General features: G+C 33.6%; 2 protein-coding genes across 2 annotated transcripts in view; one reads left to right on the forward strand and one right to left on the reverse strand.

Moving 5' to 3' along the window:
- LOC126752165 (uncharacterized) overlaps positions 1-26,790 on the reverse strand; it is a 565,185-nt gene that overhangs the window by 174,814 nt on the left and 363,581 nt on the right. Inside the window, exon 9 of the mRNA XM_050462767.1 lies at positions 5,178-5,405. Within this exon, the coding sequence (XP_050318724.1) occupies positions 5,178-5,405 (228 nt within the window). The remainder of the gene's footprint in view (positions 1-5,177; positions 5,406-26,790) is intronic.
- Positions 23,903-26,790, forward strand: part of LOC126752170 (uncharacterized) — a 122,968-nt gene continuing 120,080 nt past the window's right edge. The window contains exon 1 of the mRNA XM_050462776.1: positions 23,903-24,184. The gene's annotated coding sequence lies outside the window, so the exon portion shown is untranslated. The remainder of the gene's footprint in view (positions 24,185-26,790) is intronic.

The raw sequence follows: 26,790 nt of genomic DNA on the forward strand, positions 1-26,790 counted from the left end.
CCGCGAGACCCTTCTGGTCTAGAGTAGAATGCAGAAGGTTCATCTATTTGTTTCAACTGGTTCTTATGTTCGTCTTGCCGCAATTGTTTGTTCAATATTTATTCATGATAATACTAAGCCCATCGAACTCAAATTGTAAAAGTTGTAGTCAGGAAGGTGCGGAAGAAACATCCCGGCACTTTCTCGTCTATTGTGCAGCTTTTGCAAGACCCAGGTTAAACCCCTCGGCACTCATATTTACGTCGCACTTGGTCAAATAGCTATCAGTTTCAGTTAGCTGCCTAGAACCACTTTTTGTAGGTTCATAGCGCTTTCTTAAACTATAATGGTCTTTAAGATCATATTTAGAAATTTCAAATATCATAATTAACCGGCGTACTAAGATGTCTAAGTGGCATCCCTGCTGGCGATTGTAATTAATATAATATTAATAAGTACCTTACTTTAGCTGCCTGCAAAAGTATAAATCTGAAATAGTGTCAAATAAAATAAGCAACTGGTATAAAATAAATAAATTAGTATAACCAAGAAGAGTTAGCATAATTAGCGTTTAATTTGTACCAGTTCAATTAGGTACTCTCGTAATGACTTCTATTGATACCAACTGTATAACTATTTTGCTCTCTTTACATAAAGATACAAATAAACAAACAAGTGGTGAGTTGAATAAGAAACACTTAAACTGGTATAAAACAGCTAAACTGGTATAAAGAAGCTAATCTAATATAAAACAAATAACTGGTATAAAAAATAAACTGGTATAAAATGAGCTGGTGTACAAAATTAAACTGGTATAAAATAACTAAACTGGTATAAAACTGCTAAAGTATCATAAAACAGCTACACTAGGTTATCAACTAGATATGGAACAAACTGGTATAAAATAACTAAACTAGTATAAAGCTGCTAAAGTATTACAAAACAGCTAAACTATGCTAATCAACTAGATGTAGAATAAGGTAAGGTAGCTTTCTTATACGGATTCTACTGTATTCCTATGTTTTTTGGCTTCATATAAAGATAAGAAAAAACAGGCTAGTGGCGAATCGAACAAGCCTTCATAAATGCTGCCTATTTGTACGCAAACTTACTAATTACTTATGCAGGTCCTTCATTTTACAGCAAGCAACACTTTATATGAGTACATCGTAATGATTTTCTTGTTATTCATACATTCCAGTATCCCAAGGCATGTCTTAACACAAAAGCCCACAAAGTGTGAATCATGAAAAAACCATCCATTGATACGAAAATTTGCGATCAGCTGCTGCTTTAATGCACCGCAATTATTATTCATAAAGACTACTCAATACTGCCTGCCTCTGCATTGAAGGCCATTACAATAGCCATATACCGTTATTGTTCCAATAAACAAGCGTTATATAACTCAACATTTAGTCGCAGCCATTTCAATTATTGGTTAAATACATATATAAAAGCACTTTATTTTCTTTGTATGTATGTATGTGTGTTGATGATTGATTGGTCTATGAAGCGTACAACACTTGCCATAAGAGTGCACACACACACACACAAAAACACAAAAGCAACAATAACGCTGGCAAATGGCAATAACATAACAATATGTACTTGTCGGTCATTTTTAATGAGTATATTGTTTATGGATTCATGAATAATAATTATTTTTGTACACCATTGCTGCAGGTGGTAGCAACGGCGCTCATGCACTATTTAAATTATTTACCGACTTTGTTTGTGTGTGTTTGTGTTGCATGTTTTCATTTCCAAAAGAGTGTGAAAGTGTTAAGTGTTGCCGCACAGAGTCGCCCACAAATGATGGCATGCTTTTATGAACATTGCACGGTGGGACAAGAGAGGTGAAGTGATGAGCAAAAATTTTTTATGATTTTTTTTTTATTTTTTGAAATACATATGTTTTTGTTTTTTTGTTTCAATACTTTGAAACTGTTTTTTATTAAGAATGTGAAACCGACTAACTTTTTGAAAATTTTTTTATTACAACTAATAATTTTTGTATTGTTTTGAGCAATATTCAAACTTCTTTACTTAATTTTTATTATTTTTGGTATAATTTTGAAACGATGCTTGTTCTAAATTTGGAAACTAACATTTTTCGAAAATTTTTTTTTTTTGAAAATGTGTTCTGCTTTAGTGTGAGTATTATTTTGCATTGATTACTATAAAAAATTATGTTAAGAAATTTCGAAACTGATTTTTTCGAAAATTCGAATTTGATTATGTGTACATACATATATTTTAAATGATTAAATTTTTAAAATACTTTTCGTTTTAATTTTGGTACTATTTTACAGATTATTTTGTTTTCGATTTTTTTTTTCAATTTTCAAAATTAGTTTTTATTAAAACTTAGTTAAATTTATTTTATTAAAAATTTGTTTGAAAATTTTATTAATTCTTATTTGTCTCAGATTTTTTTTAAATGTGGTTTTTGATTTTTAACGCAAAAAAAACAATTTCGAATAATTTCGAATTTTATGTTTAAAATTATGAATTTTTAAACTTTTAAAATTTGCTTAAAAACAATTAATTAATATTAATTAAATTATTAATTAATTTTGAAACAAGTTTTTAAATGTTATTTTTACCAATTGTGAACCAAAAATTACTCTTTTCTGTTTTTTATACCCTGAACAGGGTATATTAAGTTTGTCACGAAGTTTGTTACACCCAAAAGGAATCCCTATAAAGTATATATATAAATGATCAGTATGTCGAGCTGAGTCGATTTAGCCATNTCCGTCTGNCTGTCCGTCTGTCCGTCTGTCTGTATATATACGAACTAGTCTCCTCAGTTTTTAAGATATCGTTTTGAAATTTTGCAAACGTGATTTTCTCTTCAAGAAGCTGCTCATTCGTCGGAACGGCCGATATCGGGCCACTATAACATATAGCTGCCATACAAACTGAATGATCGGAGTCAAGTTTTTGTATGGAAAACTTTCGCATTTGACAAGATATATTCACGAAATTTGATATATGTTATTTTCTAAGGCAACAATGTAATTTTTTTTAACTATAGCATATAGCTGCCATACAAACTGAACGATCGGAATCAAGTTCTTGTATGGAAAACTTTCACATTTGACAAGATATATTGACGAAATTTGGTATATGTTATTTTCTAAGGCAACAATGTAATCTGCGAAGAAATTGTTCAGAGCGGTTAACTATAACATATAGCTGCCATACAAACTGAACGATCGGAATCAAGTTCTTGTATGGACAACTTTCACATTTGACAAGGTATATTCACGAAATTTGGTATAGATTATGTCTTAAGGCAACAATGTAATCTCTAAAAAACTTGTTCAGAACGGATTACTATAGCATATAGCTTCCATACAAACTGAACACATTGTTACTAACAGAAATGCACCTGTGAAGGGTATTTAGCTTCGGTGCAACCGAAGTTAACGTTTTTTCTTGTTTTTGAATAACTTTTTTTTAATATTTAATTTTTTTTAATAAAAATATTTATTTTATTACTTTCTTTTATATAATTTTTTTTTTTATTATTTTTATGTTTAAACAATTATATTTGTAAGAAAAAGATGAAATCAAAATTTTTCTCAAAATAAATATTCCCCATACAATCCTTATACATATGTATGTATTACAGCCACCGTACATTATCTCATAAATATTGCATACTTTTGTGCGCATTATTGTGTCAGCAATTTTAAATTTTTTATATTACACATAAGTATATATAATATGAGTTTGAGTAAATGACAGTTATGCGCCTGCATATGCGTGTGATTGTGTATTTTTAATTAAAAGTATTGAGTGACAGTTGTTAAAAAATTGCAAAGTAAGCGCGAGTGTGAGTGTGTAAATATTTGATGTCAGCGCCGTTGGTAACCCTTACGCATACACCAATAAATAAACAAATAAATATTTACACATATCCGTTTAATTACACAGATGATCTTGTGTGGCCGAGAGAGTGTATGCAGCAAGTTAAGTAACAGCGCTCTTTGTTGTTGTTGTTGTAGAGCACGTACAGGTGGACAAGTGGTGAGAGTAAATATAAGTGTTAATTGATTTTTTATCGCTTTCACTGTTTTCAATGCGTTCAAGTATCGCTTTAAATGCCAGTATATACCTTAAATGGGGAAAATTAATTAACACTTATGGACCTCAACACTTGTACACCCTTACATACACACACATTTGAGTTGTGAAGTTTCATACTTTTATTCAATGTACTCAGCTGCTGAGCGCTTTGTGTGCAGTGGGTTATGAGATCATATAAATAAGATATATTTTAAGGGAGTGTCAAATTAAATGCGGTTTTGTTATGTGGTGGTTAAGATGATAATTATAATAATGACACTTCATTTTTCAAAGTACGGTAAAATGAGTGAAGTCAAAGAGATGAGGTTATTCGATCAGCCCAAAATAAGAACTTATGGGTGATTACTTTTTATATTCAAGCTTTCGCTAGAGGAGAGAGGAATGTGGGAGAAAGAGAAAGTTAAAACACAGGGAAGTAGAGGGAGAGAGAGAGGGACAGGGGGACAGAGAGGAAGTAAGATGGACAAAGTGAGTGAAAGGAGTGCGGGAGAAAGAGAGAAAGAAAATACAAGAGAGTTAGAGGGAGAGAGATAGGTTGGGGGAGAGAGAGTAAATAATAGGGATAGAGTGAAAAAATAAAATAATCAGTGATAGCGAGAGAAAAAGTGATACAGAGAAGGGAAATAGGGAGGGAGAAGAACTTGGAATAAAAAAAAAGAGAAATTGAGAGCCTGGGAGAGATAGAGGGAGAACAACAGAGCGAGTGAGAGAGACAAAGTGAGTGAAAGCGAGAGAGAAAGTATTAAACAGGGATATGCGTGTATAATGAGTGTAAGAGAGAGCGAATGAATGAGAGAAAGTGAGAGAGAGAAAGCAGTTGTGCGAAATTTACACACTTTGAGAATCCCATCTAGTTGCGCAAATAAATAAAGGGAGCTATAAAGTGGATTAAGGGGAAAAAGAAAAGACTAAGAGAAGTCAAAAATTCATACTCAAGCAGGATACAGAGCAATGCCCTTAAAGTTTTTTTTAACCATATTTTTCATATGTCGCAGAACCATAAGTAAATCTTTTCTCTTAAAATCTGCATATAATGTAAACTTAGTGGTGATTAAGCTCTCTTATAGAATAAATAAAACTATTTATTTAATACTCACCAATAAATTCAGCGGTGGGTTCTCGTCAAACAAATGGTAATTGGAAACTAGTGTAATATTCCCAATACGCCCACGCTCCACCATACGCGTGATGGCCTCACGTATGCGATTCGAATCGCCCTTCACGCCGAAGAAATGAAATGTGATGTCTAAGCGATCGGTGCTGTTCGAGATTAATTCTAAATCGCTGATTTTTGTGATGTTGAAATTGCGTAAGACGCGCATGAGCTGGAAGGAAAGAAAAATAAAATTTAGTTTATTTAAAATTGGTTTTTAGCTTACGGAGGAAACTTATTTAGTTATACATAATTTAAAATATTACTTTAAATTCAGTTTACAGTCAATTAAAAAAATAATTTTTATTTTGTTATACGTAAAATTCGTCAAACCGATATTAGATATGAGCTTAAGAGATTATAATTGACTCTTTAAAGCACATTTGTCAGGTAATAATTGAAAAACAAGATTTTCGATAATAACTTGATAAATATACACTTGAAGTGTAATTTTTTTTTTTTCATCCAAAAATAGTTTTTTTTCCAAATTCGATGTTTTGCCTAATTTATAGAAAATATATTTTTCATATTTATATTTCTATATCATAAAATTTCTTCTAAAAGTATCCAAAAACGCAACGTTTCATTTACTTCTAAGAGCATATACCCTTAATGTAAATACCTAAAATATTTATCAATTGCATTAAGCGCCTATTTATATGCCACACAAATTCATCCAACGTATTTCTTTTATCCTTTGATATATATTTTTATTTACTTCTGCATTAGCTTTTTACTGCTTTCGCTATTTATAATTCTGTTTCCATTTTCAGGTAATCAGCGAAAATCAATGGGAAATAAATAAAAAAATTTCAACTTGTTATTCCCTTCTATTCTCTTTTGTTTACTTATTTTATAGCAGCGCAAAAATAAATAATGCTTACAATAACTTACAAAGCCAGAAATAGAGATTTATATATTTATTTTGCTCTAGACATTTCTTAAGTAATTGCTAAAGATGGTGAAAGGAAAACTTAATGGAACAATCAAATAAAATATGGAGGGGAATAATAGTTATTCAATGCGTTCATAAGACGGAAGTTTTAAAGCGAAACTTGACATATCGAATATTATTTGTTTGAAGATCATTATGAGAACATGAATACTTCTCTAATTTAGCGCCACATTTTTAATATCTTTATGATAACAGCAAAGTTTAAAAATATAATTTGGTATTTGATCACCCTGCCCAACTGTGTGACAAATTTACTTCACACATTAGTTCTTCTTTTCTGTAGCTTCACAAAGAACTACATATAGCAGCCCACGTACGATCTCCCCAGAGCAGCCATCTAACCTAACTTTACTTCACGTTGACATACGTAAGTCACGAGAACACTTATGAAAAGTTTCCTACATTTAGGCTAAAGTGCAATAATGCTTATGTAATGATTTCAGTTTATCTTACAGACTTTAAATTTTTACGATTAAAGCATGAAAGTTTACCTATGATTTTTATATGCTGAACAGTGTACCCCGAAGTTTGTAACACACAGCGTTGAAAATCTTGTAAAATATATAAATTAGTGGCCAGCGTGACAAACTGGGTCGGTCTAGCCATTTTCGTCTGTCTATCTGTATATACGCAAACTAGTTCCTCAGCTTTTAAGAGCGTTTTCACTTCTTCTTTCCAGCAAAATATGTTGTTTACAATGAGTTTATTGTCTCAAACATTGTCATGCTTATATTTATTCGAAGGCTTAGTGCATAACTATGTTAGTATAAATGTTAAATGAATTCTTTGAAATCAATTTAATAGTTCAATGTATAAAGTGGGTCAAATACATTGATCATACATACATAATATATTAGTAAGTGGAGAGGTGAAGAGGCAATTGGAATTTCAATGATGTCATAAAATTTTATTTCTCTGGACAGTACGTACCAAAATACATATTTAGCAAGAAATGTGAAAAAACTTTGAGTATATTTATAAGTACATGTGTTCAACAAACGTCACAGATTATATCGGGTGATTTTTTTGAGGTTAGGATTTTCATGCATTAGTATTTGACAGATCACGTGGGATTTCAGACATGGTGTCAAAGAGAAAGATGCTCAGTATGCTTTGACATTTCATCATGAATAGACTTACTAACGAGCAACGCTTGCAAATCATTGAATTTTATTACCAAAATCAGTGTTCGGTTCGAAATGTGTTTCGCGCTTTACGTCCGATTTATGGTCTACATAATCGACCAAGTGAGCAAACAATTAATGCGATTGTGACCAAGTTTCGCACTCAGTTTACTTTATTGGACATTAAACCAACCACACGAATGCGTACAGTGCGTACAGAAGAGAATATTGCGTCTGTTTCTGAGAGTGTGGCTGAAGACCGTGAAATGTCGATTCGTCGCCGTTCGCAGCAATTGGGTTTGTGTTATTCGACCACATGGAAGATTTTACGCAAAGATCTTGGTGTAAAACCGTATAAAATACAGCTCGTGCAAGAACTGAAGCCGAACGATCTGCCACAACGTCGAATTTTCAGTGAATGGGCCCTAGAAAAGTTGGCAGAAAATCCGCTTTTTTATCGACAAATTTTGTTCAGCGATGAGGCTCATTTCTGGTTGAATGACTACGTAAATAAGCAAAATTGCCGCATTTGGGGTGAAGAGCAACCAGAAGCCGTTCAAGAACTGCCCATGCATCCCGAAAAATGCACTGTTTGGTGTGGTTTGTACGCTGGTGGAATCATTGGACCGTATTTTTTCAAAGATGCTGTTGGACGCAACGTTACGGTGAATGGCGATCGCTATCGTTCGATGCTAACAAACTTTTTGTTGCCAAAAATGGAAGAACTGAACTTGGTTGACATGTGGTTTCAACAAGATGGCGCTACATGCCACACAGCTCGCGATTCTATGGCCATTTTGAGGGAAAACTTCGGAGAACAATTCATCTCAAGAAATGGACCCGTAAGTTGGCCACCAAGATCATGCGATTTAACGCCTTTAGACTATTTTTTGTGGGGCTACGTCAAGTCTAAAGTCTACAGAAATAAGCCAGCAACTATTCCAGCTTTGGAAGACAACATTTCCGAAGAAATTCGGGCTATTCCGGCCGAAATGCTCGAAAAAGTTGCCCAAAATTGGACTTTCGAATGGACCACCTAAGACGCAGCCGCGGTCAACATTTAAATGAAATTATCTTCAAAAAGTAAATGTCATGAACCAGTCTAACGTTTCAAATAAAGAACCGATGAGATTTTGCAAATTTTATGCGTTTTTTTTTTAAAAAAAGTTATCAAGCTCTTAAAAAATCACCCGATACTTTTAAATAAAAAAGAGTATACATATAAAATGCTAACAACAATTCATAGGATAGAATTAATAACTGTGTGGTTTCGCTTGATAATTTTTATAGGTTAAGTTATGTTAATCAAACAACTACTAGAATTTTCCGGTCTAAGTTTGAGATTTATTCGTATACTTATGTTATTATAACATTAGGGTAAGTCCAAAAGAGAAATGAAAACGATTTTGTGGGTTGTACGTACACACATGTGTGTATCTGTACAGAGAAAAAGATAGTTCTGAAAGCCCGGTTTTTTTTGCTTCCATTTCGCCTTTCGTTAATTTTTTTCTTCAATTAATAATCTCAGTTTAAGTTTAAAAGATGTCGGTGAACGTTTACAGTTTTTCATAAAAATCACACGCAAAAAAATCTTCGACATGTATTGAATTTCACCTTTCAAACATTTAAATGTGTATAAGAATTTTTTATTTGAATATAATTTCCTTTTAGATTAGATAAAATTAGATAAATAAATGATGATAAAAGTGATCTCTATTTGGAGACATGGCTCCAAGGCTCCAAGGGCCTTTATCCTGCGCCTACAGACTGTCAGTCAATTAGCAGATGTTCTAGAGTTTTAGGCTCCAGGTCGCACAACCGACAAATCGCACAAGAAGCTAGACCCATGTTATACATATAAGTGCTTCTTGAGCTGACAATAGCCAGTGTAGAAGGCGACAAGTAGCCTGAGTTTGTCCCTTGGGGGTTAATTACATATTTAGACCTTTCTCTTTACAGTTTTTGGGAAATTTTTGCTCTAACAGAATCTGCGAACTAACTATACTAAAAACTCTTTAACCTTAAGTGTTGAAAACTTATGATATTTTTAATGAAAATATTTTTTTTACTTCATAAACCATAAAATCGTTTTTTTTTTCTTTGTTCTCCCTAAGAAACGTAAATAAAACAAAATTTTGTTGCCTAAAACTTATATCTTTTATTTATCGGCGTAGACAGCGCTTATGCGGTCGTTCTGTCTTTATATACATATCTTAAATAAAAGTGTATATTTTTCTTTCTGCACTTTCATACATTTGTAAATGAATTGTAAATACTACATTTGATATACTGACACATAAATTCCTGGTTCTCCCCACCAAGACCATAGTTTTTTGAGCTTCTATTTACTACTGGTAATCCTCGTAGTTAATACTGATTTTGTTCTGCGCCATAAAAAGGGCTAATTAATACATTTATGCTTTAACAGTTTGCGGTATATGTCATAAAATCTAAGCGAATACAAAGCAATAAAAATGGTAGATTAAAACAGCTAACAATGGAGTGAGAGAGAGTTTAATACATTGCTGTAATTTGTGTCATTATTTGTAGTCAGTCAGCTATTAGTATAATTGGCTAAGAAGGGTTTTATTATGGTTCTTTCTATAGTAACTAAATGTGCTCTGAACCTTCTTAATCATCACCTGTTTCATGAGGATGATAGGAATCTATTGCGCTATGTTATGAGTCTAATCTTATAATCTACTACTCTATATTAAGCCGCGCGAGTTATTGTGAGTAATTTCTAATGCAATCAAATACCTCGAAAACTCTGAATATGAAGCTTAGTAGGAAATAGAATGGCAGCTTTGAATTTCAGAAACTTGTATTACATCTAGTTGGCCTGAGTTGACAAAAACCAGTTTCCACATCAGTTTGAGCAGGAGATGCCAAAGCCAGAACAAAATTGGTGTAAGCTTAAAATAAGCATCTATATTTTCCTAATCCACTGTCCAACAACATAGAAATAGGTCTACCGATTTTTGTTTTAAATTCGCTTCAATGCTTTATCTGCTCCTTTTCAGTGCTTAAGAGTGCAGCTAACGTTCTTTTTAAAGCTATTTCTTTTGATATTTGCATTTGTCAGTTTATAAAGTCTAAATATTACACCTGATAACAATTCCACAGCATATTAATGTTAATACATTCCTGCAGATAGTACTATTGAGGCTTGAAAACGCATCAAAAAGAAAAGCGCAAACGACGTTAACACATAAAGGTAGTACGTTCATGCATCAACATCTCCGCGTTGAAATATGTATGAAGTGCGTAAAAAGAAAGCGTATTAGCACAAAATTGTATTACTGCGTATTACAACAAAAACAAGTGATTGTTGTATGCTTAGAAATATACAGGTGTATGTGGTTAGAAACACAGCTTGGCTGAGCAGACAAAATCAAATAGATTTTCGAATTTTTCGCTTTTTTTGCCAAACAGCAAGATAAGCAAGTCTGCAGCAGGCAAATCTTTGCAATAGAAGCTTTTTATTGCAGCTGTAAAGCAAGATATTGAATTGGAAAAATGGAGTAGGAAGAGACGGGTACGAGGTGTATAAAAGGCAGATACATTTTTCAAGTAAGCACTTTTTAATTTAAAGTACGATTTTGGAAGCTGGGAAATAGAATATTTAATAACAGACAAATAAGGGGAAAAAATAACACAAAAAAAGAATACAAAAAATGCTTTATTTCCAAATGAAGCATATAACTACTTTTAGCATAAATCCCCATATTTGTATAAAAGGAAGCTTTGTAAAATATATAATGGAACTGCTAATCTCACAAATCACTCAAAAGCTTCATTAAAAGCAACATACTTTATGCAATGTTTTATTTTAATTTAGCGACAATTCACTGCGTATGTGACTGCAGCAACATAAAATATTGTTTTCCGTATTTTATTCTTCCGCCTAAATGTATACTTAATTCTGATATATACTGTATTTCCTTTTATTTGGTAAAAAGAAGCAATTTTTTTGTATAAGTTTTATGTTAACTAACATTTGATATGTATATTAAACAACATTGCTGATATCGATTTTGTATTCGTTATTGACAATAAACCAGCATTTCAACATATATTAAAAATTTTCAAATTTCGAAGTTCTGAATTGTTGCCTACATTCAGGCTGATATCAAGTATTTGTATTCGTTATAAATAAAGTGGGGATAAGCCAGCACTTTCAATGTTAAATTTTTAAAAATAGTTTTTAAGAAGTTTCTAAGGTTTAGAATAGCCGATTTGGTGCCTTTATTTAGACTGGTATGGAATATTTGCATTTGCTATGAATAAGGTGAGGCTAAACCGGCAGTTTCTACTATAAATTATTGAAAAAAAAAAGTTGAAAAATTTTCTAAGGTTTAGAAGGTCTGAATTGTTGCCTACATATAGGCTGATATCAAATAATTTTATTGATTATAAAAAGAGGCGAGGATCAGCTCAGCCTACGTATCAATGGAAAACTGAAAAAAGATTAGCAAAAGAGGTGTTTTTTAGACAAAATAAATTACCTTATAGGAATATGATCTCAAGATAGCAGATCTAACAAAATTTTTAGCAGTTGGGAGGTAAAAAATGTCTTGGAATTTTCAAACCTCTTCTGTACTTTTCTCTTTTCATGCTTTCACATCGCCTTTATGATTAAATGTTTTTCAATTAACTTACCTCCGCTGATATTCGCACACGGAATTGAGCGAATTTCGAAAGCGTGGTTATTCACGCCGAAATGTTGTCTATTTTGCACTTTAATGATTAAAAGTTTTTTTTATTTTAAATATTGCAAAATAAAAAAAATAATCTATTTAGGCCTTATTTAATTGCCAAATAAACAGAAAAAACAGTTTTTATAAACATTTTTGCATTTGAGAAGAAAGAAAGCAGTTTACAAATAATTTTTTTTAAATTCCCTTTGGTATTTTTCCCCATTTTATGCAGCCATTTCGCTATTGGCATGAAATATTTTTCAATTTTCTTGCATCCGCACATAAAATTGAGCAATTTTCTAAATCGCAGAGTGCATTGACATATTCCAAGTGATTTAACAGAGAAATATAGAAAAATTAAAAATAAATAAAAAGAAAATTGCTGCCATTAAATCTTAGAAGTAGTAAATTCCCAAATGCGCCAACTGATTTGAAGGCACACAATACTGAATAAAATTACCTCTGACATAAATCAAATATTGCACGCGGCTGTGCTTCCAAATGCGCCAAATTCGAAAACAAAATGACCTCAAACTTTTTAGAATTTCCAAAATTGCTATTAAACGGTAAAAGCGAGAACTCTCAGGAGTCGTTGGGCAAATGAGCAAAAATGATGGGCACAAAAAAGTGTAAATAAAAAATGAAAAGCAGAAGAGAAGCGCAAAACAAAAAAATTGGTAAATAAAAATAAATGAAAATCACACAAAAATCACAAGAGCACAAACATTATCTATTAGAAAACGAAGAGAAATAGCAAACCGTCTGCAAAGCATTAAGTATGCAAGGGCAAAAAGTGAAAAGTACGCCCGAGGGACGTTCGTAATATTCACCGTTACGTTGACACGCTCTCTTCTCCACCTCTCTCGTTCACGCCACGTAACCTGCGAATATTGGCCAACTCTTAGTGGAAAGTTTGCCGGGCCTCGCAATGTGTTTGCCGTCACGTTGTATTCATTTTCGAAATGAAGGTAAACGTTTAAAGATCATCTATAATCATTTACATAAGTATAATATTGCCAGGATAACAGCAGTTGAAGCACGAAAGCGTATAACAAGCTGAATGTGGGTTACTAAGCGCAAGGAGTTCAGCTTAATCTTTGTGAAAAAGCGAAACAGCTGCGCAACGGTTGGCAGCGGTTACTCCAAGGTGTAGTACATTTAGCTAATATTTATATACATATACAAGTATATATATGTGAACGTGTGCGTGTGCGTGTGTGTATGAGTGGTGTATTGTGCAAGAAGATTGCAAAGGCAGCGACGTTAATGAGAATATAGAAACTCAGGTACGTGCCGAAATCATAAATTGTAAAATATGTGGTTATAGAAACGTACTATATACATATGTGTGTACTGCTTATATGTAAATGTGTTCTTTGAGAAAATATACTTACTATATAGATATATTTCCTTAAAGTAGTTAAAGAGTTAGTTATATAAATTCTATTTGCATATAGACTGTTTTAATCAATGTATAGTATGAGTTATCGCGTAAACTCGAGTTAAAAAAAGCGAGTTAATTGTTAAAAGAGAAATCATGATTAAAAAAATATTATGCTAAAGAAAAATATTTCATTTGGTAAATAAAAAATCGTGTTTAAAGACTAACTCGAGTTTGTCGAGTAAACTCGGTTTTAAAAAAGAGTTACATGTTTAGAAAGAAAAATATTTCGCCAAAGTAAAATATTTTATTTGGTAAATAAAAAATTGTGCCTAAATCTTAACTCGAGTTTAAAAAAACGAGTTAAGGGTTTAAAAAAAATGATGATAAAAAAAATATTACGTTAAAGTTAAGTATTTGACTGTTAATAAAAAGTCGTGTTTAAAGATTATTTCGAATTTGTCGCGTAAACTCGAGTTTAAAAAACGGGTTACGTGTTTACGAAAAAGTCATGATTTTAAAAAAAGTGATATACTGAAGTTTGACGTTAAACTCGATTTTAAAAAAGAGTTAAAAGGAAATCATGATTTAGAAAAAATATTTCGCCAAAGTAAAAGATCTCAATTGGTAAATAAAAAATTGTGTCTAAATCTTAAATCGAGTTTAAAAAAATAAGGGTTTAAAAAATATCGTAATTAAGAAAAAAATATTACGTTAAAGTTAAGTATTTGATTTTTAATAAAAAGTCGTGTTTAAAGATTAACTCTCATTAGTCGCGTTAACTCCAGTTTAAAAAACGAGTTACGTGTTTACGAAGAAGTAATGATTTTAAAAAAAGGGATATAAAATATTTCAATTGGCAAATAAAAAAATGTATTCAAAGACTGAGTTTGTCGCTTAAAGTCGAGTTTAAAAAACGAGTTAAAGGTTTAAGAAGAGGTCATGATTTAGAAAAAAGAATTATACTGAAGTAAAACCTTTCATTTAAAAAACTGCTGATAAATAAATAGTATTAAATGCTCTCCGAAGGCTTTAGTTCATGGGTTTTAACACGAGTTTAACGTTTTTACTTTAGGAACAAATATTGAATTAAAGGAAAATTTGTGATTCCAAACATTAAAAATATTATTTCAAAGCAATACTTAACTTACATAAATTTATAGTATAACATAAACTTACAAACTCGTGTTATAAAAAACGTGTTACCTGTGTTAAATAAAGTGTTTAAGAATAAAAAGAGTTGAACTGAAGTAAAATGTTTATTTCGAAAGGTATTGATTTATAGAAAATATTTAATGGTAAAGGTTGTTTTCACGGATTTAAACTCAAGTTTAACGTTCTGAGTTTAGAATCATATATTGAGTTAAAGAAAAATATTACATTTAAGATCGGAGCTTAAAACTAAATCGAGTTTCTGATAAGAATAAATAACAAAAAAATTTCTTTTCTCCGACTTAAACTCGAGTTTAATATTCTGAGTTTAGAAACATATATTCAGTTAAATGAAAATATTTCATTCCATACATTTAAAGCCAACTCGAATTTTTGGTGCAACGTAAGCTCTTAAACTCGAATTTAAGAAAAGGGTTTATCTACTTAAGAAAAAGTAACATATTTTAGAGGAAAAAGAGTTGAAGTGAAGGAAAATATTTCAGAACTGTTGATATTTAAAAGTGCCCTTGTGAAGGATTTTTTATGGATTTAGACTCGAGTTTGAGGTTTTGAGTTTGGAAGAAATTGAGTTAAAGGAAAATGTCACACTCCCTTATGGTAAATTAAATATCGTATTTGAAGGCTAGTTTGAGCTATTGCTGCAATACAAAGCCATAAACTCGAGTTAAAAAATAGGGTTACATATTGAAGAAAAATGTGTTTGAAAGTAGATTTAACTTTTATTTTCAAAGAAGTTAAAATTTTCAGTCAAAAAGCAGCTTCATTATAAATATGGTTTAATAGGTTATCCTGTAAAGATCTAATATCTCCGATTTATATTTGTGCGAAACAGCGAGTTTTTGTTAAGTCATAAGTTCGAGCTTAAGGTTATTTCTTTAAGAAAAGTGATGCTCTAAAGTAAAATATATGCTTCAATAAATAATAAAAATAATGTGTAATGGTTAACTGGAGTTAATGGCGTTATACATATGGATATATCATAAAATCAGTAATGTTTGAAGCCTTTCAGCATGGATTTCCAAAATATCCAATATCAGTGTGCGCCACAAACTCGAGTTACATGTTCTGAGCTTAGAAACAAATGGTTAGCTGTGGCAAAATGCTTTGTTCAATAAACTCGATCAATGAACTCGATATACCGATAGTGTTTAATGGTTAACTCGACTCTATTGCTCAAAGTGGACGTAATAGAAGATCAGTGGCATGTGGAACCCTCTCAAATGTAGTTCTTGGAACACCGGGTCCACATATATGTAACGCTAAATCAGCAATGTTTTCTCATGCAGTTTAAACACATTTTAGACAACTCGCGAAACAACAAACCTCTTCACTACTTGCTTACAACCAGACGAAGTAGCAAAGCAATTCAAAGAGGGGTTGTTTTCTTAGCAATACTCGAAGCTTTCGTTGATCGGAAAAATATAATCCATACCATTCCGTTAAACACCAAGCTATCCTCGGGCTTATGCAAAATATCTACACATAGTTGCTATTCTTTCCACCTTTCTTTCAACCAATTTTTCAACGAAAACCAAAAAGTAAGTTTCCTTCCATCTCATGACCCAAAATTAAGAGTTACCCTTGCAACATAACTAAATCAAGGCAACTAAAGTGGAATATCTCAGCTTCTGATTTCGCTCGACACCATTTGTCTTGCAATTAACGCATTCTTGAGCATTTTTCACGCTGCACACTTATTTGCATTTTCCAGGTGGAGCGAAAGAAATGCTTCAGCTCTTAATTTTTGCTTGAATAATTGCTTTGCCGTCAAGTTGACGTGCCACCTGGCCACACCTCGGAAGCCACCTAAAATCCCTTGCATTACACCGTCTACTTAACACTGACAGTCTGCTTCCGTTGCTTTTGTCACTTTTCTCCATTTTTTATAGTCGCGTCTTCTTCTTCGTTACTACTGCTTTGGTAAAAACTTTTTGCTTACCGCTGTTGCACGTCAAGTGCGCTACTCTGGCACACTAACAACAAAAAAATGTATGCTTTCGTCTGTACTCTGTGCCCGTCTGCTCTTATATCGTCTGCTGACTGTATCTTCCTCGATGTCTTTTCGCGTTTTCCACCTTTTTGTTGTATTTTCGTTTTATGTGGCATGTAGCAGCATTAAATGCAGCAGTCAGCTGAAAAATTGCGGTTTTCTCAAGCGACTCAACGTGATGCGATTTACCGCACAACAAAAATAAGACGACACCAACACTAGCACAGTAGTAGTTAGTGTGTGCTTATGTAAGCTTTCGAAGAGTGAAAGCTTGCGCGCCAAAAACGAGTGGCAGCGAAATGTTTCGGGCAAAAGACTTGTAATGTGTCAGCTGAGTAATTAAAAATTTCTTATGTGATTTTTGTTAGTATATGTGTAATTATATATATATATATATACATATATATGTGTGTGTGTGTGCTGCTATCAGTGCTCATGGCAGAAATTGGTTATTTATTGACTTAGCTTTCATCACATACTATGTAAGCGCTTTGTGTGCGCGTTGGCGGTAAGTCAATTGGCGTTGTTGTTGTATGCACATGGGTGTTGTTGTTGTTGCGGGTTCATTACAACACTCATACGGTACATAAAGGGGAAGCTTGTAAGTAGGTACTTAAGTAGTGAAGTGGATAAACATATCAAATGCAGCTTTGCGCACAAACTAACAGAAGGGTCACTGAGGGAGTGTGTTGGCTAGGTTATGATTAAATAATGTTGTGTCTCGCAAGGTTCGTTGACTTTTCCAGCTTTTTAGCCGATTAGTTGGCAGTATAATGAAGTCTGAAACTATAAGCTTATTTTTACAGTTTTTTTTTCGGAGACAAGGCGGTGAATGACAGCTTGAAAAGGGGTTGGCAACAGACCACATTCGATTATAGCCATTGCTGATTTTCGATGAGGTCTATGACAAGTTTCAGAGGCATTTTTGGTCCGCTATATATTATTTGGGGGATTTCTCATCCGAGTCTATAGTTTCTTTTTCATTGGAAGTCGTAAGCTGCTTGAGCCATATGGAAAAGAACCGTTTCTGGCCACTCTCAAGTGAATGTCAATCAGAGAACTTGCCCCACTTGTGTGAACTTCTACACATAACTTTTTCCTTAACACGTAACTCCATCATATATATTATTTGGCTTATAAAATCCTAAAAGATGCCACAACTACTTTTTCGGAATGCGACAGAACTGACAGTACTTTTTCGGATAGAAATTGGTATGCATGTGGGTTAAGTAGGTCCGATTGTTTAACATTTAACTCCCATTTCCGAATGTGTATCCAGCAATTATTGCTATTGCAGTTTCATAAAGTATTTTCCAAAAAAAAATTAAATTCGGTAACTTTGACTTTTGTTTTAAGAGGTTCGTTGACAATCGTTTTTGGCATTTATGAATGCCATCAGCATCAGCCATCAGGTCGAGCAGCATGAACCTTTCACCACCTTTCTTAGAACAATAACTTGTTTGAGTCTTAAGTGGGTTAACTAATAAGGTCTTTAGAGTTGCATCCATCCATTTCGCGTATGCATAATAGTCACCACACATTTAGGGCATTCCTTCTAAATATAGCTAGAATGTGAGATTGCTACTTGTATGGTGTGAAATTGAAAGTGGTCTAGACTTCTATAGACAGCATTCGATTGTGTTTGCTTTACTACCGTAAACATATTTTACAGACGTTGATCTCAATATGATTTATTGAAATCTTTGATTATAGCTAATAAAGAAGAAGAAGCTGGACTGTTGTAGATATTCTACTGAAAATCATATGTGAAGCTTTCTCAAAATGACTTAAGGTCTTACAGGAATGACGACAATGTATGTTAAGTCTACACTCTCCACTTCTCAACAAACTTCTCTGTATTACAAGGTGCGTTCCAAAGTAAACTTTGGCCTCTTTGAATCTAGCGCCCCTGGTGGCGCCATCTATATGTCGACTGGTGCGTTAGAATCTGCTATCTTTATCGATTGTCCAGTGAGAATTTCATGACATTTCATTGCTTGGAAGTGAAGTTATTGATTATAAGTGAAGTATTTGTGTTATCGGTGCGAAAATGAGCTTCGAACGAAGAACCAACATTAAATTTTGTTTTTAAATTAGTAAAACTTTTACCAAAGCGTTTCAATTGATGAAACAAGTTTATGGCGATGATTGCCTATCCCGTAGTAGAGTGCACGAGTATAAATGACGATTAATATGTGGGCCAATCAAAATCCGTTAATCACCGGAAATTCCATCGAAACTGTGCGTGAATTCATCAAAAATCAACCGAAATCATCATTGAAATTCATAGAAATGGAATTGAACATTTCCAAAACATCGATTTATCGCATTTTGACCGAACATTTGGGCTTACGAAAGGTGTGTGCACGGTTTGTTCCGCACAAATTGACTGACGACCAAAAATTGCTCTGAATCCAACATTCGAAGGACGATTATTTGTCGAAAACTCACATTTTAACCATTAACCACTCCCCGTATTCAGCTGATCAGCTGATATGGCACCATGCGACTTCTGTCTTTTCAGAAAAATGCATTTGCCCATGAAATGAAAGCGTTATGCAGACGTAGAGGCCATTCAAAAGGCTTGCCACGAGCTAAAACACTCGTTCGATATGCTTTTGGACCGTGCAAAAAACTGAATTGAAGCAGAAGGAGACTATTTTGAATAAAATAAATTGATTTTGCCGAAAAAACTATTTGTTCTGTTTTTTTATTTGTGTCCTGTTTACTTTTCAAAACACCTTGTATTATACCTGCCGAATCAGTAGAGCTTAAGATAATTAAGATAATGATACTTCGACTCTGTATACGACTTTTCACTTTATTTCATCTTGATATGAAGATAGAATTTTGTTTCGCCCAGACGGGCAAGAATCTGCTGGTAAGGTGGAATATTTGAGGGTTCGCCAAGATTTAAATTCTTTTAAATGTAGATTTTCTGCAACGCAAACGCAAAACTCGACTTTGCGGAGATGTTTTATAAGATCGTCATTCTTCAGCAGAGAATCCCAAGCTTTCGACTGTACTTCTGATAGAAAAAGGCTTAACAAAACTAATCCGTAGTAAATATTTATTATATTTTTATACCCTGAAGAGGGTATATTAAGTTTGCCACGAAGTTTGTAACACCCAGAAGGAATCGTCGGAGACCCTATAAAGTATATATATAAATGATCAGTATGTCGAGCTGAGTCGATTTAGCTATGTCCGTCTGTCCGTCTGTCTGTATATATACGAACTAGTCTCTCAGTTTTTTAGATATCGTTTTGAAATTTTGTTTTTTCTTCAAACGTCATTTTCTCTTCAAGACTGCTCATTTGTGGGAACGATATCGGACACTATAACCAAAGCTGCCATACAAATTGAACGATCGGAATCAAGTTCTTGTATGGACAACTTCTTTCATATTAAATGAAAATATTCTGCCCAAAAGCAAATCAGCCTTTGTATAATACTATTTTTAGAAAAATAGAAAAAGGTTTTTATGAAACTACCAATGCAATCGGGAGTAAGAAGAAGCTTATGCTCGGTTGACGACTACTAGTTAGACGAGAATTTATATATAGCGGCAGGGCTTGGTGGAAAATGCGGTTTAGCACGCATCGACGTCATGATCACACTTTTCATTAGGGAAGGACGGATTAGAGTAAACATAGGAAAATTTGGCTGGTAGTATGGCAAGGAGGGTTTTACTGCGATGGAACGATCTACCAATACAAAACTGCAAAAATCATGTGCAAAGCGGTAAATAAAAAGAAGATAGAAGCGACTGTTGAAACATGTTTGGAACATTTTCTGGTCACAGGCCGCCAGCGGCGAACGGTTGAAGAAACTAGTACACAACAGAGAGAGCCTTCGAAACAAAAAAAAAACTAAGTAACACAACTAATATAGGTTACAACAACTAGGTAATAATATATAAAATACAGCATATAAACTCACATTACTTCTCAACCATTATTTACGCGTTTATGAACATTACACAGTTTCCGTACGACCTTCGAGTGCATTTTCTTCTGCTTCAACACTTTGCTATTTCAGCGAAAGCCACAGTGCTGGAACATACACTTAGTGGAGCATCTTAATTTCATTTTTCTTTTTTATTTACTTCCATGTTCGCTATTTTGTTTCATTTTACTCAATTTTTATTATTTTTTGTTGCCATCTGACAACATTGTGATAATTAATGACGCTAATTGGAGTGCTGTGCAACCGCCGGAGTATTGTCGATGTTGCTGCTATTGTTGTCGCTGTTCAAGCAGCTAGTGATTATGATAGTTGTGGTGAATGTCGGCAGAATGAACAGCAAATTCACACCCACATACGAACTCATATATGTGTGGCAGTGGATTGTGGTAGCATGTTGCATGTTGCATATACTACAAGCCAAATGATGGCACGTGAACTAATGAAGGAAGCTAAGCGCGCACGGTTGGCGGTGGTTTTGTCGTTGTGTTGGTATATTGGCTGGCGGCAATCGCACAGCGGTGATAATGAAAAGGCGGACCAACAACCGCTGCGTGTGGTCAGAATGAACTGAGGCAATAGCAGTAAAATTATATCAGTTTGTTGGAGCGTTGCGAGTACCTATTGCTGTTGTGACTAGCAAATCGGTGGGATTTAACTTGAAAGTGAGGTGTGGTTGGTCAGGCAATAAAAATAAATAAATTAGATGTGAAAACAGGGGAATAAAATTAAAGTAGGGGGAGTGTTAGATACAAGGGAAAGAGACGGGACTGGATCGGCCAAAATAACTTAGACGGCAAAGCTCCCAAGAGTGATTGATAAACCACTATCTTAGGTATATTATGCCTAAGCTCCCAAGATAGTGACATATGCAGACGAAAATTGGGCAACTTAAGCAAGTCTGGGGATGAATCTATAGAAAAGTGAACTGCTTGTGCCTACTAGAAAATACAAAATCCTTCATTGGAAGTCTGATTTAATTAAAAATAGCGGTAGAAGCATATTGTGGAAAGAGTAAAAAAGACCAGCAATGCCTTATGTAATTAGATGCTCGGCACAACCTGAAAGTTGTCTCCTTCCATGCACAGTAGCAGTGCGATCGTTAGACCAATTCTGCTGTACGGTGCAATAGTATGATGTAGAGGATTACGAAAATAAGCTTAACGAAAGCCAATGGAAAGGTTCAAAGGTTGCGCTGTGCATAACGGTAGCTCTAAGAACCACTCCAACGACGGCTCATGAACTTGTGCTAAACCTACCACCTATAGACTTCTTCGCCGAATACTGCGCCACAAAATCGGCGACTAGCTACAGGAGAATTTACTTATAGGATCTTCAGTGCAAATAGGTAGCTTTGTGGACACGCACCGACTACGTGATCCTAGTTTTTATCTAGGCAGGGAAGGACCAGGATTGAAATGCGATGGAACGATCTACTGCATTGCAAAACTGCAAAAATCATGCGCAAAGCGGTTAATCAACAGAAGATAGAAGGGACTGTTCTATCATGTTTAGAACATATCCTGGTCACGGACTGCCAGCTGCGAAGGCCTTCAGACAGGAGTACACAGATCAAGAAGACTGTAAGAAATGTCAAGATCAAGAACCAGGAAAACAACGGATCATATCTCATGTTCCGCGTTAGCAATACGTCAATTAGTGGCATTCTGACTTACTTGAATGCTGTGAACCCTTATTTAAGGCCTATCGCCAACAAGCTGATTGGACCTTACCAGTTTGGCTTTAGGCCTGGAAAATCAACATGACCAGGTATTCACCATGCCAAATCTTGGAAAAGATTCGTGAAAAGAGGATCGACGCACAGCACCTCTTTATCGATTCCAAAGCTGCCTTTGACAGCGCGAAAAGGAACTGCCTATATATCGCTATGTCTGAATTTGGAATCCCCGAAGAACTGATATGGCTGTGTAAACTGACGTTAAGCAATACCGAAAGCTCCGTCTGGATCGGGAGAACCTCTCCGAGCCGTTCCACATCACACGAGATTTCAGACAAGGCGACTCCCTTTCGTGCGACTTCTTCAATCTGCTCTTGGAGAAAATAGAGAATTGATTGAGTGAAAATAGAGATACTATCTTCTATAAGATGGTACAGCTGCTGGTGTACGCCGATGATATTGATATCAACAACCGCGCCGTTAGTTCTGCTTTCTACACATTAAATAAGGAAGAGAGGAGTATGGGTCTGATAGTGAACGAGAGCAAGGCGTAATATCTCCTGTCAACTAACAAACAGTCGTCGCACTCGCGACTTGTTTCTCAACCACAACGCCAGCCTCGAAATCCAACGCAGAATAACTCTTGGCATTTGGTGTTTCTTCGGATTGAGCAGGCAATTGAAAAGTAAAGTCCTCTCTCGACGAACAAAAATCAAACACACTCAAGTTACTCATTATTCCCGTCCTGTTATATAGTGCAGAGGCATGGATGATGACCACATCTGATCAGTCAGTTGCGAGTTTTCGAGAGAAAGGTTCTGCGGAAGGCTAAGTCATGTCATCCGAATGGACGAAAAAACTCCAGCTATAAAAGTATTCGACGAATACCCGCCGGAGGAAGCAGGGGAAGAGTAAGATCTCCATCCCGTTAGAGAGATCAGGTAGAGAAGGACCTGGCTGCATTTGCTATCTCAAACTGGCGCTTGGCTATAACCGCGTAAGCGGTAAAGAAGATGAAGAATATGGAGGAAGTTGGATAAATTATGACCTTAGAAATAAATATTTCGTATTTACATATATAATATTTGGTATATAATTTTGCTAATTATATAACGCAAAAGAGTATCATATAATTTACAAGTTAGCAAATTGGTTTTAAATCAGTTATTTTATAATGACCTGCAACAATGTTAAATGTATAGTATTACGATGTTCTCGTTCCCCTCTCATGTCTCCATTCCTCCATTCAATTTCCAACATTTTAATTATGCACGCTGCTCTCTTTAGCCACAATGTGGTGCAAGTTGAAGTACGAAACGCTTCGTGCCACAATTTTCATACTTTTATTAGCGCATTTCGCAAGAGCTTACAAGTTTTCACATAAATATATTAATTAGGCTTATTAGAGCCGCAGAAAAGAACCGAAACGTGCTTACACTATTTGCTGCGGAATTATTGGTGCATGTTGAGGCAGTAGGGAAGTATAAAAAAATATATATAAATATTATAACTTAAGTCAGTTTTTTCTAGTTATCAGTGCAGCTCTATTTGTCTTCTTCTTCGCCTGCCTTTTGAGTATATTTTATTTTTAATTTCTTGTTTGGCATTAGTGAGGAATGCATCGCTTGAGCAGTGCTTGAATTTTCGGCTGCTGCAGCCGCAACCAGTTCTGTTTCCGATTTCATTGTGAAAATATCCGTTGCTGTGAATTGCGAAAAGTTCAGATTTCGAGTGCAAGAAACAAGTGAAAATAATAATTTCTTTGTTTTTCGACGGAGTACTGCTAACTTCCATTGCAACATGAGCTTTCACTCTGTTTATTGAGAATGCAGCATAAATTGTGGCAATAGAAACAGGAAGTTTTCTGTGGTTCAAGTGCGAAAATGAAAGTTCTAACAAAAACAAAAGTGCTGCAAAAACAACAAAAACATAATATGATTTAAGCAAGAAAACTAAATACGTTGTGGTGTTTTGTAATTGAAAAGTAAGTGGATCAAATGTTGATGCAGGCGCCTGAGGGTAATTAGTTTTGAGAGCAATTATTAATAATAGTAATTTTTTGTATAAAAAGAGCATGGTGGAACATTTAGTTATATGACTTATTAATTAAAATGTATTTTTTGAAGTACTGTCAGTTTAATATGCAATCGAATTTTCCAATGAGGATTCATCAGGTTCTTAACCTAGCTTGCAAATAACTCTATACTGACAGATATTATTTTTTAAATAAAATATTTTTATAAGTGATATCAAAAGTACAAAAAAATTTTTTTTTTTTAAATTATTTGTGGCTCAATTAAGGGGTTAAGGGTAGTCAGAGGCACGAAAAAATTAGAATTTTCAGTATTTTTTTTTTGCATTAAATCGTGTTATTTTACTAAAGTAGTAATATGGCATTGTTATATGTAGATTGTGTTGATTTTTTGTTGATTTTGTGTTGTTTTTGATTTTTTTCACGAAAATTTCGAAAACAAAAAATTTAATTTCCAAAGTTATAGTTGTTTATGTTCAAAAGAACGTCCTTGCGGTGACAACAATAACTCCTTGGAGATTCATCTAAAAGCAATCCGACAAAAAAAAATAGTTTTAAAAATAGATAAACTCGGGCCTATTCGAGGGTGTTTTTTCAAATATTAACAAAATGGCGGCCTCAGGAAATTTTTGTCTAAATTTTTGGGAAAAAATCAACAGTTAATTGGTCTTAAAAAATCGAAATTTTTGAAAAAAAATCCTTCGATCAGGCACGAGTTTATTATGTATTCTAAAAGCTGCATAAATTTCATTAAAATCTACTGAGCGGTTTTCGAGTTACAGTTGTCACCAGTTCAAAAAACATAGTTTTGAGTTTGAGAAAAACGCGCTTAAAAAGTTCACACTAGCGCTTTGAAGTGCGCGAGCTCTCTTTGTTTGTCGGATAACTCAAAAACTAATTATCGGAATATGAAATTTTCAGAGAATGTTTTTAAGATATTACACAAATTATTACTAACGAAAATGCAAAAAATATTTATTTTTTGAAAATTCTGACCGACTACCTAACCCCTTAAGACTTCAATGAAATAATCGGTTAGGTCGACACCACACTTAAGCCACTTAAAGTACTTAGTATGGAATTTTAAGTTAAGATATTTATAAAAATTTAAAAAAATATATATAAATCACAAAATAAAAAATAATTTAAATAAAAAAATTAACCAAAATAAATTAACAAAAACATATTTTCAATAAAAAAAAATTATCAATGAAATAAAAAAATTAATTCGAAAAAATAATTATCCGTCATTTAATATATAAATACCTATTTGTGTAAAAACACTTTATTCCGCTATTTTTTTCCTATTTAAAATTATTATACAAAGAAGGCATCAGAAATTCAAAATAGCTTTATATTAAAATGGTATGCGAATTTCAGTGGATTTCGATACATGTCATCAAAATTTTAAAAAAACAAAAAATAACAAAGAATAGGTAAATAAAAACAAGGTCCAAGGGGCGCTTACGTTTTTCAAGTGAAAAAAAGCGAATATTTTATACTTCTGCAACTTTTAGGTTTCTGACGTTTTTTTGTTAACGTCGGAAAACGATCGAAATTCAAGCAATTTTGTATATAACCTATTGTATATGGGCGTGGTAACTTATCCGATTTCACATTTTTGAACTGTATAAACAAATACCTGAAAAAACGACCGGATTTTATATATTATTTATAATAGTTTCCGAGATATGTACAAAAACTTGTACCCTGGGCCCACTTTCTTTAACCATTTATGTCGATTTTTGGATCAGCAAAATCATCGATTTAAATCTTTAATGAAATATGTTATGAAATCAATAACTGTTCGTTCCGATTTTGCATCTTTTGATCTTGATAAAAACCTTTATGGAGCCAATTTATACATTTTTTAAATTTTATCAATATCTCAATTTTTAAAGTTACAGCTTTTTTCACACGGATTAAAACTCTGAAAAAATAAATAAAAAAAGACGGAAAACAATAACATCTTTTGATATATTCGCCCTATCATGTTTGTGGTATATATAACCCTATATATTTTTATCATAGGTTGTAAATAGAATGATATGTGAACAAAACTTAACTGATTAAAATTGACCACCAGCCAAAAACGATGCGACCATTTTTTCACTTCAAAGTATTTTTGTTCAATGTGAAAAATTTACTGTTCAAAATGAATGATGGCCACTAGTATACTTTCAATTTAACAGAAAACTTCTTTGCTGACTTTATTGATTACTGAGTTCTTGTTTAACCGAATAATCGCAGAAAGTATCACAAACAAAAACATACAGGACCGGAACTTTCAGTGCATACAGTTTTTTGTGATTACTTATTAGAAAATGAAAAGAAAAACGACTGAATACTAAGTTTCCACGTCATGCTAAAACATTTTATAGCTTTAACTTGCAGGAATTTCAAATGGAACGTCAGGAAAACGATCGAAATCACGAATTTTGTTCATAAGCATAACAGGTCTTTCCTGAAATGATTTAACGTATCATCAAAAAATTGAAATTAGTAGATAATGTGATTACGTTCACTTGACTAAATTAATACATAATATTACATACGAC

The sequence above is a fragment of the Bactrocera neohumeralis genome, chromosome 3, assembly GCF_024586455.1.
Source record: "Bactrocera neohumeralis isolate Rockhampton chromosome 3, APGP_CSIRO_Bneo_wtdbg2-racon-allhic-juicebox.fasta_v2, whole genome shotgun sequence".
NCBI lineage: Eukaryota > Metazoa > Arthropoda > Insecta > Diptera > Tephritidae > Bactrocera > Bactrocera neohumeralis.